Genomic DNA, 14,497 nt, shown 5'->3' with positions numbered 1-14,497 from the left:
GACACACGCACACTCACACAGGCACACACTCACACACACTCAGGCACTGACACACTCACACAGGCACCGACACATACACAAGGCACTGACACACGCACTGACATTCTGACAGACACACACTTACACACTTACATTGACACACTCACGCAGACACACCCACACTGACCGACACACACATCCTGACTCACAAAGACACTGACACACACTCACACAGGCCGTTGACACACACACACACACTGATACAGGGACACAGGTACTGACACACACAGACACACTGACACACACGCATTCACACATCCTGACACACAGACACACACACAGTGACACACGCTTACATCGACACACTCACACTGACAGACCCACTGACTGAGAGACACGCACTCACACATTCTGACGCACACTGACAGACACACGCAGTGACACACTCTCGCACTGACAGACACCGACACACACACTGACACTCTCACACACTCACAGACACACATGCACTGACAGACTCCACCCACACACTCCTCACAGACACACACTGACACGCGCAGTGGCAGGCCCCACATACTGACGCACACTGACTGGCGGCTCCCGCCTGCTCATCAGCCCAGGACAGGTGAGCCGAGGGCCAGCGGCCCTGCCACCTGGGGGAACGGCGGCTTCTGCTCCTGCCTCTCTGCCTCTGCCCTGGGGAGGGACCTCCCCTTCCTGCCCGAAGACCTGGAAGGTGGCATTAGGTGGTGCCAGCCTCCAGGCCCCACCCCAGTGCAACTCAGGTGAGATCTGACCTCTCAGGAGGGCCTCACCGTCCTCACCTGGATGTGGGACACTGGGGTGTCCCTCAGCGGGCTGGAGGTGCAACCCACGTGCTAGCGGCCCCGGGAGGAGGCTGAGCTGTGGGACCTGGGCGCATGTGTTGCAGACTACAGCATCTCGGCGGCCGCCATCACCATCTTCAGCCTGGTCTTCATGATCCTGGGAACCATCTGCGCGCTCCTATCCTTCAGGAAGAAGCGGGATTACCTGCTGCGGCCGGCGGCCATGTTCTACGCCTTTGCAGGTAGTAGGGGGCTTCTGCCCGCTGCCGGGGTTGGGGCGGGGGGCGGAGGGTGGAGCTGCCCCCCATCCTCAGGCCTACCTCCAGGTTTGGATTTAGGGTCCGGGGAATTTCCCAGGCTCCACAGGAGCCACAGACTCAGGACCTCCAAGCGAAGGTGCGCTGGGGGCGGGAGGTGTGGGCAGTTTGCCCATTTCTCGCAGTCTCGGTCCTCGAGGCGCGGAGGGCAATGCCAATGGCGAACGGATTAAATGTGAACAATTACTGACAAAAGAAGGAAACGCTCGCCCGATGGAGAAGCAGAAACAGGCGGAGGGGTCACCTGCGCAGGTTCCCACGCGGAACCCCGCCTCCAGGACCCCCCACCAGGCTGGGTCCCCAGCGCTCCGAGGGCGGAGCCCCGGCAGACACAGGTGGGGCGGCGCCCCGTCCCTGACGCCCCCGCCCCCAGGTCTCTGCGTCTTCGTCTCGGTGGAGGTGATGCGGCAGTCGGTGACGCGCATGATCGCCAGCGAGGACACCGTGTGGATGGAGCACTACTACGCCTGGTCCTTCGCGTGCGCCTGCGCCGCCTTCGTCCTGCTCTTCCTGGGTGGCCTGGTGCTTCTGCTCTGCTCCCTGCCCCGACTGCCCCGGAACCCCTGGGAGTCCTGCATGGACGCGGAGCATGAGCACTAGGCCTGCTGCGCGCAGCCACCGCCCCTCGGGCTTGCCCCGCCCTGCCGGAACGTTCTCGAGAGGACCCGGGACTTGTCCATCTGTGACCGTCCCACCTGCCCCGCGCGGGGCAGAGCGATGCGTCCCCTGAGACGCACGTCCAGGCGGTGACAGGCTCCCTGGCGCTCGGGCAGGGGCACGTGGCAGGCCCACCTGTCCGCGGTGGAGGGGCCGGAAGGTGCGCAGGTGGGGGGTTGGCCCTGCCGCCTGCCGACACTGGGCGCTGTCGCCTCGCGCACCCCGGACGCCCCCCACCCGCGGCAGTTGCCCTGGCTAAGCACGCTCCCAGCTGTCCTGCTGGCTCAGCCCTGTGCTCACTCAGCGCAGTGTAGACGCCCCTCCCCGCAATGGACACCCCTCCTCGGCTTCCAGGAGGCCGAGGAGCTTCCTTAGCTGGGTAGAGTGTCACTGAGGTTTGAAATAAAAGTCTTGAAAAACGAGATTTGCCTTGCACGGTGCACAGAAATGTCTACAACTCCTGACAGGAGGGTCGGGGGGACAAAGGAAAAAACCAGCGGCTGCAGAGTGTGCGGACTTCAGGCAGGGGGGTCCTGTTTCCCAAGGACACCTAGAGGCTCGGGTTTCCGCTTGTGCCTCTGGGCTGGAGGAACTTCTCTGGGGGAAACCAGACACCCTCTGTTACAAATAAGGAGGGGTTATTTCCAGAGTCCTGGGCGCCCCAGCGGCATCCACACAGCGCGGCCAGCTCTCCAGACGCTGGAATTGGTGGCGGAGCACTGGACTCCAGGGTGGCCTGAGGGCATGGCCGCCACCGGGCTGCACCCCAAACCCCTTGCCCCACTGCCAGTCCTCAGAGGTGGGAAATCAGGTGGAACTGGCAGAAGGGCCAGGCCCCTGGACTTGAACCCGCCGGGAGGACCTGTGAGAGATCAGATCGTGTTTCCAGAACAGGGGGCCAACTGTGGCCTCCACGGGTCAGACCTGGCTGCCGGCTGCTGGACAGCCCCAAGCTAGGAACAGCGCTGACCGTTCTCGTTTTCTTTATCCAAAGAATGACATTTCGTGACTTCTGAAAATTACATGAACTCAAACTCCGGTGTCCACTAGTAATGTTTTATGGGGGCATCAGAGATCAGTGGAGGGGTGAAGTGGCCAGGGCAGGGTCCCTGCAGCCGCAGGGATGCGTCCACTGGGCAGAGGTGACTGGGCACTTTAAAGAGGGGATGAGGCAAGAGGAGAGGTGAGTCGTGGAGTCAGAGAAGTGAAAGGTGCCACAAAGCAGGGAGGTGGGGTGGGTCCCTGCAAAACCAGCTGGGAGCTAAGGGCCCCAGCACGGTGGAGTCAGGCCTGGGACACAGCGCCCCCTTCAGGTGCTGGCCGCAGTAGACGCTCTTGCTGGGGCAGCAGGGAGCTTCCCCACCGGTGCTGCCCAGGGCTAGAATGGTCCTGCTAGGTGTGTGGGCTTGAGCTGTGAGAAATTACAGGAGTGCCTGCTCAGTCTGTATAGGCCAGTTGTGGCCTGGTCCAGAAAGAGGCCCAGAGGAGACAGGCTGGCGTCGGCTGGAGGAGCAAACCTCCATCACAGCCTCACCTGCCCTCTCTGCCTGCTTTCCTGCTCCAGCCACAGACGCAGCAGCTCCAGCCACAGAGCCCCTCAGGCCTGCACAGTCGAAGCTATTTTCTCCCTGGCTCTTTATGGACAGCCGCTGCCAACCTCTGTTCTCGAGTCACAGATGCTCACTAGCTGGCTCGCTGAGCCCTGGCTGTTTCCACCTGTAAGGTGAGGACGAAGCGGCTTGTCACACTGCTTAGCACAATCTAAGAGGAAGGAGCCTGGGCTGGGGCAGCTGGCCAGTGGCCATGGTGGCGCTTGCAGAGGCCGTGGCCATGGTTCACCCCCACGGGGAGGTGGACCCCGCAGAGAAAGCCACCACGGTTACTGCCCTTCCGAGGTTGGTGTGCTGTTCTCTTAGGTTTTGCTCCTGACCAGAATTTGGGCCCTTGGAAGCTGCTGGAGACGCCTCTGTCCTGCCCACAGAGCGTGACCCAGCGAGGACGCAGGTCCATCTGGACTCAGGACCCCAGCGTCTGGGCTCTGGACCTGGCCGGGGAAGTCAACCTTGGGGTGGCACCTGAGCTGGAAACGGCTGCCCACCCCAGCCTGCCGGGGCGATGGGCGTCAATTTGTGCTGCGTCTCCGGCTGCAGGCGGCCAACCCGTGTTTTGAAGCGCAAATGAGGTTAATAAAAACGGGGTACAAAAAAAAACCAGGGTACAGTTTACTGAGAAATGTGCGAGAGGCGGTAGGTGCCAGAGCTCGATCCTCTCTGTCTAACGGGAACAAAAATGAGAGAAAGGAGCCGCGTGGCCAAGCCTGGGCCTCCGGAGAGAGGCAGCCAGGGAGCCCGGCCTTCAGCCCGAGTCTGCAGCCTCCTCCCTCCCTGGCCGCGGGGGGTGTGTCGGCCTCTGCCGCCCCCACCCAGCCTACTTCTCCCTGCCCCTCAAGAGACGGCCCCATCCGTCCGTTCTCCCAACACCTGCCCTCGCTGCTTTCCGCCTGGCCGTGCCTGAGTTCCCGCTTCTTAGACGACCCCGAAACGCCCCTCCTCCTGCTCCCCCGAGGCCTGGCTCCGCACCCTGCCTTGCCACCTGCGCCCCAGCACTGGCCGCCCCAGAGAGCGCAGTTCTGCAGCCGCCCCCCCGCCCCTCAGAGCTGCCACCCACGTAGCAGATCCGTACCCCAGCCCCTCGGGGTTCCCACTGCGCTGCACACAGCACCCCTGCTCAGCGGCTAGAGGTCGGGTGCGTTCACCCCCTTCCATTCGGGACACCAGGAGGCTGAGGTGGGCCTGACGTGGCCAAAACCGAGGTGTGCACACAGGCCTGGGGGCTTCGGGGAGGCTCCCTCTCCTCACAGGCTCCAGCTTCCCGAGACACCCCCTCTCCTTGTGCACGGCCAGTCTCGTCCTCACACCCACAGGGCCTCTTATAAGAGGTGACTGGGCCCATCCAGCAGACGAAGATGACCTCCCCATCGCAAGGCCCTTGACTTCATCACCCCGCAAGGTCCTTTCTTGAATCTAATTCGCAGGCCCTGGGTTAGGGTGTGGACACACCGGCGGGCTCTGGGGACTTAGGAGTGGACGTCCCTGGGGGAATGTGGTCCGTCTACCCCACCGAGGAGCGGCACGTGCCAGAGAGGACGCCGAGGGACAGGCTGACTGCTGTCCTTTCTGGAACATGGAGCACGGCGCAGAGATTCCCAAACAAAGCAGAAGTGTCGTGAGCCGTGCGGTTCCTCACGGGACAGAGAGCCGCGTGGTCACCCCCTTCTCCACCCGCTGAAGTCTCCTCGTGTTACAGGCCCCGGCTCAGACATCAGCGGGGGACCTGGGTTCCAAGCCCTCGGGCAGCAGCCGAGATCCCCCTTCTTGGCTTTGACACTGTGCTCGCGCTCCGGGACTTTCCGTCTGCCACGCGGGCCGGAGTACCTGCACCCTCGTTGGATTACACACTCCTTGAAGAGAGGGCACTGTTTTCTCCAGAACCATCCTAGCGTCTGGAACCTTCCCTCCCCAGTCCTATGTTTATGGTGCCCTCAGGACAGACTGGCTGCAGAACAAGGGCAGGAAGGAGACAGAATTCTGGGGAGGAGGGATGAGCAGGGAGGATCACCTGCAAAGCTGTGGCGAAAAGCCCGAAAGCTCAGTCAGAAGCCTGGAGGGCCGGAGGGAGCTCGAAAGGGCTGTTTGCAAGCTGATTGCCCTGCCAGAGTGCTGCCAGCGCTCGGCCTTGGCTGGTGATGAGATGGAACCAGCTGTATTCACAAGAGCCACGCTCACTGCGGCGTCTCGCTCACCTGAGATGAATTTCTGAGGTGGATGGAGCCCACCAGCTGACAGCCTCGAAGAACGGATTTCCAGAAATACTTGGCTGGAAGGTTCAAAGCCACCTTTAATCACCCCAGGCCGCAGAGGTTTTTCAGACAGTTTTGCTTCCACCCCGTGAACACAACGGGCCCAGGAGGGATTATCAGGACCCCAGATCTATGGGGTCACCCTGGGGAGATGTGAATCATCTTGGGATGCCAGTGTGCTCATCCACCTTCCAAGAATTCCCTGGGGCTTTTGTCCCGGGTGTGGCCAACTGCTTTAATGAAGGCCCCTCACAAGAGGATCGAATCTGCCCAGCTCGTCTTAGAAGAAAAGCCTCTGCCTAGAGCAGCCGCTGTGTTTAGCTTTGTAGAGGCGCGTGCGGGTCTGGATTCCAAGCAGAGGAGACACCCGGCCGCAGCTGGGCTTGGAGGGCAGACACAGAGATGGCCACCCCCTGGGGGACTTCAGGCCCTTCCTTTCACTCGCCTGTGCCTTTCGTACATGAAGGAAGCAAAACGCTAAAGACCAATTAGAACATTTCTGCGTTTCCTTTGCAAGTCTCCGACACTTGCAGGCGGCAGGCTCAAGTCCGCAGGCTCAAGTCCGCAGGCTTGTCATCCGAACCCTCAGCTCGTTGCTGTTCAGTGAGGGAGCCAACAGCATCCAGCCTCATTCAGCTCTGGTTTCCTTTGCAGGGGAGCCCAGAGTAGGCGCTGGGCGATAGGCCAGCCACACCCCTTTTCCGAGAGCCCTCTACTGACCCATCCATCATCTGACCTGAGCCACTTTCCAGGGATTCTGGTCACTTTCCTGAAACAATGATTGAAGTCAATTTGCAGAGCAAGAGTTTTAATGAGCTAAGGGTGGGCTAACCCCATAGATTTTGCAAGCTGTAGCTTCTATTCAATTTAATTACCTCCCTCTGTGGATTTAAAATCAGTTAGAGCTTCAGACAAAGGGGAATTCATCACATTCTGCATGGTAGGTATATGCCTACAGACCAGGGTATGCTAAAATAGGCAGCATCCATCAAAATTGACATATCCATGGTGACGCTGTCAAACCAAGGCTTCCAACAGTGATACCTGGTAAGACACAAAACACTCATGAATGCTAATGCTTTGTCGCTGCTCTGCGAGCCTGTGGAGGGGGTGGGACTCAGCCGCTCACTCCTCCACCCCCAGCCCATCAACTCCTGCCGCGTGTTGTCATCCGGCCACGCTGCATTGGCAAAGGACATGGAGGGGGAAGGCAGAGCTTCTAGTTCTTTCTCAATCAAACCCCGAGTGTCAGTGCAATGAGCGAGTTTGGAGGCTGCTGTATAAAAGGCACAGGGCAGGTACTGTAGGGTTAGAGGCTTGAGGGCGTGATCTCAGCCACCTAGAAGCTCACAACCTCCAAAGATAACACAAAAACTGTCAGACCAGACGTAGGAGGGACAGGGGGCTGGTTCCAGCTGGGGAGTATGGGAGGTAGAATATAGTCTTGAGTAAATCGAGTTACCCCAAGCAGACCTGCGGCTGGAAGTTAAGTGCTCTGACGGGGAAGAAGTGGTGAGTGGCTGGGTTCAGTCTGCTCGGTGCTTGGGAACCGGACCTGGGTGGGGTTGGGGTGCTTGACAGCCCCGCTAAAAATGGTATATTGGGGGCCCTCCCTGATGGCGCAGCGGGTTAAAGCACAGCACTGAGAATCTAAAGCCGCTTCCACATGAGTTCGATCCCCGCCTGCCCCGGAGGTGACCACATGGCGCGGCAGACCTCTCCTGACCCGCCCGCTGCTCCCCTCAGCAGTGTACTTCGTTGATCTGCCTGTTCTGCTCCCCACTCTGTCCCTGGTGAATCCTCTCACCCTCCACATCTCTGGCCTGGATAATCCTGGCTGGCTCCGTAGTGTGGATGGGATTTGGGGTGGTGGTGTGGCCTGGGGTTCTTTGAACCTGAAGAAAAGATTTCCATCTACTAGGAATTGATTTTTCAGAACGCTATGAATGTCACACAGCCAAAGGCTGTTCAACTGCTTAAAAGCAACCACAGGAGTATTTGACCAAGTTAAATGCAAACAATTCTATTCCAGCTTTCCCTCCATTCAACCAATTTTCCATCTTCATGCTTGACCTGCGATCCACACAGAATTTTCCACCTTGCAATTTTGATGAAATTTCATTTTCCTGCTAACTTTCACACTAATATTCTCAGAAAAATGCAATAGGGAGTTACCACCTGAGAGAATCTTATTTGCATTTCCCCACTGGGATCCTGGTTACTTCAACTGGAGCAGAAGGCAATTCTTCCAAATCCATTCAATCTATTTGTAAAGAGGTGTTTTTCTTTGCAAAATCGAGATGATTTATGTTGTATCACGTCGACCCAAAGCAATCACGACACCTAGCTTAAAAACAGATTCATTGTGATGCATAAGAATTATAAATTGACACCTGCTAAGACTATGAAAGGTGGTCTATCCCATCCGCTCACATTTACAAACTTTAGGCGGGGTGTGTATTTATTACTTACGGTGCCACATTAGTGGGCTGTTAAAAATAGCCAGGGCACACCAAGCGTTCTGTGACCTGCTCACACTCCTCAAACCACATCACAGTAGATGCGAACAACTATTTCCAAAACAAAAACAGGAGCCTGACTTGGCAGCTTTCTGCACAGCCAGCATTTCAGTGAGGGTGGTGGGTGGGGGGTGAGCTGATGGGACGAATGCTTGCCATTCACTGCTGTGACAGGAGGTGGACCCCCATAATATACTGCTCTAAACTAGGTTTACCAGTCTGACACCAATTCCATGTTGTGTAAGCCCAGCATTAATATCTGACTTGTTAGGAGTAATTTGTGATCATTTTCTTTTAAAGATTTTATTTCTGCATACAGAACTGGGGTAGAGGCCAGAGGTGTGGGGGCTGTGAGAAACTGCAGCAGAGACAGGGCGGGGAGTAGAAAAGGCAGATCCATGAAGTACACTGCTGAGGGGAGCAGTGGGGAGACAGGAGAGGTCTGCCGCGCCCTGTGGGACCAGGGATCCAACCTGCACTGAAGCGGCTGAGGCTAGCTTGCAGTGCTGTGTCCTAACCTGTTGTACCACCTAACTTGTCATCTTTTTAAAAAATGCCTAAGACCCATGTTGAATTGCAATTTCAGGCTCATCCACTCTCTCACTAACCCAGGGATCTGACACTTTCAGGAAACACTCGGAGTCCCTTGGTCTTTGCTAAAGGAAAGTCAGTGGCTAATTTCTGGAAATATATGTAACTTACAACTTAACAGTGCATCCTGTTACCTTGGCAGCTTTTACCTATTCATATTATGAATAAAATCAAGGTGCTGTGCTTGGTGTGAGATCCTTGCTCTTGAAGGGGAAAGGAAGCCGAGGACTACGGTTCACACATCACAAATAAATCTCCAAATTATTAAAAAGGCATTTTTATTATAAATACATTTTAGTTGTAGCAGTAAAATACATTTTGTGTTACCATGAATCTTTTAAAACAAAAGAACTCCACTGAGACAATGATCACAAGGTAGGAACTGTAGACCCCCAGATTAAAAACGTGTTCTAAGAAACCAAAGTGGCTAAAGGAACTCCAAAACTAACTTGAAAATAAAAAGGGAAAGGGAAAAAAGAAAAGAAAAACCTTTGAGAGTGGCTTTGGGGTTACTTTAAGATACAAAGTCATTTTTACTTTGAAGGATAAACTCTCAGACCCTCTCAGATGAGGTATCACTAACTACAAAGAAACTTTTTGAAGTCTTGCCAGAAATGATGGACAGCTGCACTGACACTTCCCAGAGAGGGAGACAGACCACGCCCGCTGTGCCTGTTCTGGGAGCCTTGCCAGACAAGCCCCAGCATCGATTTGCTAAACAGCTGACCCTATGAAGTTGGCTGAACAAGATTAGGTAAGAACTGTATTTCTTAAGCATTAAAACAAAAATCTGTCGCTAGTAACAGGACCTTTTAATAAAATGAAAAACCTTTATAATTTAGAGGAGAGGTATTTTAATCACCGTTTTGACCTAGCATACAACTACTATGTATAACCAGTACCTTCACGGGTTTCAGAGTATCAGGTCGGATGGCTGGCACAGGAAGCGGATACAGTACGATGTCATACACACGGATGTACAGGAAGCAGGACGGTCTGGATGTGTGGAGACCCTAGACCCTTCCTCGGTGTGGGAGTGGGCTCAGAAACATTCTCAGGCGTAACTGACACAGAGGGATTTCAACCTGGACAAGAGCCCTCTGACCTATCGAAAGGTAGAAAGATCTTCACATACAAGGCATCGTGCAAAGTAAAATGTAAATCAATCGAAGCATTTGGAGCTGGATAAAGAACTGTACTGAACAGATAAACAATCCCCACCGAAAGGCATCATCAAGCCCAGCGGCCAGGGAGGACTCGTGTTCTGAGGATTCCAAAGCTGTGCATTCCATGACTGCTGCCCGAGTACTTCTATATCTAAGTCATTCTATCACCAACTACCTTTAAAATATTTTCTCTCTTTCTAGTATCTCCATAAATGCAAAGCCAAACTAAAAGCCACAGGCAGAGCCCCATCCCCCTTCCAGCCACGGGCCAGGGGACATTAACAACAGTGACACAAACACACACCTTTTAAAATATCCGAAGACCTGTCAGGTTTATTATAGGCAGTTTCTTTCTCAAAAATAACTTGCTCATACATGTACACCTATGGTTTATGAATAACTCATGTTGCATAGGTGGTAAATTCCCCCTAGACTATTTCCCAAACATATATATTTTTTAAGGTAGCAATCAGAGACATTATCAATTTTCTGCCATTTACAACACTTCAGCTCCTCGAATACCTGCTGGCATGGCAGAGAATCCAAAATAACTTTAACCTGAGAAATACATAATTTGAAAAACAAATCCTACACCACCACCCTGATCACAACCTCCCCCCCCCCAAAAAAAAAAAAACAAACAACAACATAAAAACTACAAATACATTATTTGGGGATTATCTATTAAGCTCAATGCGCCATGTCAACTGCTCTCTTAGCACAGGACCTCCTATATTTAGTGCCTTGAGAAATGCAACCACATTCTCGTGACACCAATGGCTTCCTTCCACAATCCTCTCTCCATGAGCTGGGTAATGAAGACAGACTGTTAGCACACCAAACGCACGCACAGCTTCCAGACCAAAGCCCGCGTAGCTGCACTCACTAAGCCAAACACCCTAGCAATGAGAGCGCTCGTGCACCCAATGTGGAAGTCAACTCAAGGGGTACCTCACACTTCTCCAAGACTCTCTCCATGAATATCTTACTTTCAGCATCAGCATTACAAAAATATCCAGAAAGCAGGGCTGCACACCCAGAAAATAAATGACCTTTCGACTTTCTGGGGCCCGGTGGTCCCAGCACAGCAAAGGCTCCATCCCACCTGGGAGCCTGAAGCCGGGGCCCAGGGCCCAGCCATCTGTATATGAGCAGGATTCCAGGAAATTCTGAGGCTGCCTCAAGTCTGAGAACCCTACCCTGCTCACAATTCTAAAACCTTAGAACAGGAACAACTTGTAAACAGACACTACTGAGACTTCCCCTCTGGACTGCAATCTATGTGGCTTGTCACCACCCTCCTTACTTTTCCAACACCAAAAAAAGGATTAATGACAACATTTCAAGAAATCAAACCTTTTGGGAAAGTAATATTGGTTTCCGCTGCTAGGCGTAGTTCTAAGGCAGGCAGTCACATGCTAGTAAACAAAAAAGTACAGCCCTCCTATCAGAGGTGTAGAAGAAAGATTCCCAAGAACATAAGGAAACGTCCCTAAGATTGTTTCATGAACTCACAGACTTATATAAAACTTACTCTTTTTATGCTTCATATTTGTATCAAAATAAAATCTCTGTTGAACAAATTGCAAATAAAAGCTGGTCTAGTATTCTGATTACTGAAACTCTGCGTCTCTGGGTTTTCTTAACACTCCAGTTTCAGAGGCTCCAGACTACTGTGGTATATAACTGGGCTTAGGACTTAACACACATCACATTGCTAAGTCTGGATTCTTCTAATAAGTAGGTACCTTCCTTCTAAAGCAAATTTAGAATCTCCTGTGACTGTGTCCTTGAGTTTATTCCAAAGCAGATTTTCAATTATTTCAAAACATGTAGATGTTTAATTTTCAATGTTCATTCTGCTATTGTAGCTTACAGTAATAATACTATCACTTTGTGTGTTGTATAAGAATGCTAACTGCTAGTAAGATTCACTTCTTTTAAGAATGGTCTTGTTAAACAGGTATGAAAGAAAAACCTGCTTTACAGTAAAACCTCAGCAAGTAAATCTCCAAATCTCAAGTAGCTGGAAAGAGAGAAGCCTAATACGAAAAGTACTTTGAAGACTAACATGTCACTTACTCCTCTGTGATGCTCTGTATAATGTGGGGTGGGCATCACAAGGTGATGTTTTAGACAAGAAATTACATAGTTAGGATGTTAGCCATTATTTCTAATTGCCAGGTAGTTTGTACATCAGATACCAAAGAAGGGAAGAGCAAAAGCAGATCCATTAAAACACTGACCTCAAGATTTAGGAAGACGTACAGCATGTTGGTAGAACTAGAAGGTTTTCATGTTAAGGGGATGCTTAGCAAGAATGATGTCTGGCAAATCATAAAGAATAAATTACTACCTTTGACGGTAGCCTAAATAACATCTTAAGGCAGCAATTTGTATCTTTCAATATATTTAAAGTTTTAATCTTGCATTTTTATAGACACTTTCTGGGATTCCCGTTTCAAAAACTATTCCAATATGAAACTCTGCTATCTAAGTATACCAGGTGTCTCTTTGTAAACGATTATTTCAGCAAATTTCATTTTCTTAATAACAATAGTGAAATCTAACCTTGATCATGAAATTGTTTCTCGTGCCTGGCTTTTAGCCTTGGCTCTCTCTAGCCAAGATGGTTAGAGGTACATTCTTACATGTTTATAGCTTTGTTCTTATGAGATATCCTACAGAAACTCAAAGCCTAAGGAAATATTAAACATGTAAAATCAACTACCCTTGAGCAAGACAATACTATATATTAATCATCTCAAAGTTAGAAAATTCGGTTAGCTTTCTCAGCAACTTTAAAGCCTCCCTAAATAAGGAGACGATTTTCACAAATAGGTCTTGGGTATTGCTGTGTGTAATCAGGTAATGCTTATTCACTGGAAATCCTGCTTATTTTACTTATTCTGCAATTCTTTGAACTGAAAAGACTAATTGTTATTTACACCGAAACTGAACTTACTCTAGAATTTCTGATAAGAAAAACCACACAAAACAGTTTGTTACTTCACATATACAAAATGATCTGGCTAGAAAGGATACCTGTGAGAGACGGAAAATCAAGGTCATGTTAGTTGAAATGGTCAATAATTAACTCCTGATGAATGGCACACAAAGCCGTGCTGTAACAATTTGGAAAAGAACGCACCAAATGGCAACCAAACCCCTCTAAACACAGACCAGAAAATATCCTCATCACACTGAATGAGGTTCCTCCTTGAATCTTAACAAAATTTCATTTTTAGATCGGGGGGAAAAATATCAGCATGAATATGCACAAATTTTATCACCCAAAAGAATTTCTTTATGGTTAAAAAAAAAACTTCAGTAACACTGAAATTAAGACGTGAAACGAATAAAAACTAGTTCTGGCAAGAAAAAGAAAAGTTCAGAGTGATACAAAGAACAAAGAAATCGAAAGACATCATGTGAACAATTAACCTTACTTAGGAATCTGTTCTGGAAGAAAGGGAAGTTAGTAATACTTGGTATTATCCAAGAGCTAACAGTCCAAAAAAAAAAATCCACCTGCACTCCAAGGTTGAACTGGTGTGTGAAAAAGTTTTCTGAGCCTGATTTCTGAGCACTTGATAATACTACCCAAGTGATATGCAAACGACATAAAACTCCAAAGTGATGCCTCATTTCAATGAAAACTTGCCCTAATTCTTGTAGTAACACTTATCCCAAACTGTTATATTATGCCTAAGTGGATTAAAAGGAGGTTGGAGAGATGGCATTAAATGACACAAAGAGTAAGCTTCCTAGAGAATGAAATTTGCATTGGAAGCAGAACCTTGAGAGAGTGTTAGAGGAAGCCTGGACTGGCTGTAGAGACAAGGAAGGAGCAAAGGAGCTCACAGCGACAGTGGACCAACAAGAATCAGTTATTTTTTATTTAGTTTTTTTTTTTTTTTTAAAGAAATAGCTGCTTGGAACAGAGCTGTCACAATAAACTTAAAATTTCCTTATCCAAAGCTTCCTCTATCATTGTATTTCTGTAAGGTAGGAGGGCATGCAAATGGTCATTTAAAACATAAATAATCTAAAAACTGATATGCTTTGAAGGTTCAAGTATGGGAGACAGAAAGTTAGGCAATTCCTTTGTTGCTAGATGGTAACTGAAAGAACTGACATGACAGCTCTGTCTTCCTAATATCAAAATGTCTGAACATCTGTCTAGCTTGTGAGGTCATCCAGTAAATGTGTGAGGGAGGAGAATGAGCACTGAAGCAAAAGTTACTGTACATAGACATCCTTACATCAGGACATCTCATTTTCATTTGATTTGCCCACAGGCTTGGAGATTTCACATGACTCTATGACAAAATTTTTTCTTCTTGTGATAAAAGCTGTCTGGCAAAGTGTGACAGAGCTAAATGTGGAGACCTGACACCATTCAGAGAAACTGTAGTGCTGGGACAGGCTGGGCCCATTTTCCAGCTGACTGACGGTGACGATGAACACACCTGTGGCTGCAGGTCTGAGTCTGCCACCTCACACAGTGACCTGCAGCAGGAACATGAAGCCACACACCAATGAGCTGTGCTCAGAGCAGAAAGATAGCACCAAACAAAAG

At 50.6% G+C, this 14,497-nt stretch overlaps 1 protein-coding gene across 1 annotated transcript in view; it reads left to right on the top strand.

The window, feature by feature from the left end:
- The window catches only part of CACNG1 (calcium channel, voltage-dependent, gamma subunit 1), a 9,214-nt gene extending 7,464 nt beyond the window's left edge, over positions 1 to 1,750 (top strand). The window contains exons 4-5 of the mRNA XM_004693452.2: positions 862 to 1,048; positions 1,497 to 1,750. Of these exons, the coding sequence (XP_004693509.1) occupies positions 862 to 1,048; positions 1,497 to 1,723 (414 nt within the window). The 3' untranslated portion in view covers positions 1,724 to 1,750. The remainder of the gene's footprint in view (positions 1 to 861; positions 1,049 to 1,496) is intronic.
- Positions 1,751 to 14,497: the final 12,747 nt, after the last annotated feature.

The sequence above is a fragment of the Condylura cristata genome, unplaced genomic scaffold, assembly GCF_000260355.1.
Source record: "Condylura cristata isolate star-nosed mole 26May11 unplaced genomic scaffold, ConCri1.0 scaffold00038, whole genome shotgun sequence".
NCBI lineage: Eukaryota > Metazoa > Chordata > Mammalia > Eulipotyphla > Talpidae > Condylura > Condylura cristata.
This window is presented reverse-complemented; position numbering and strand designations above follow the sequence as displayed.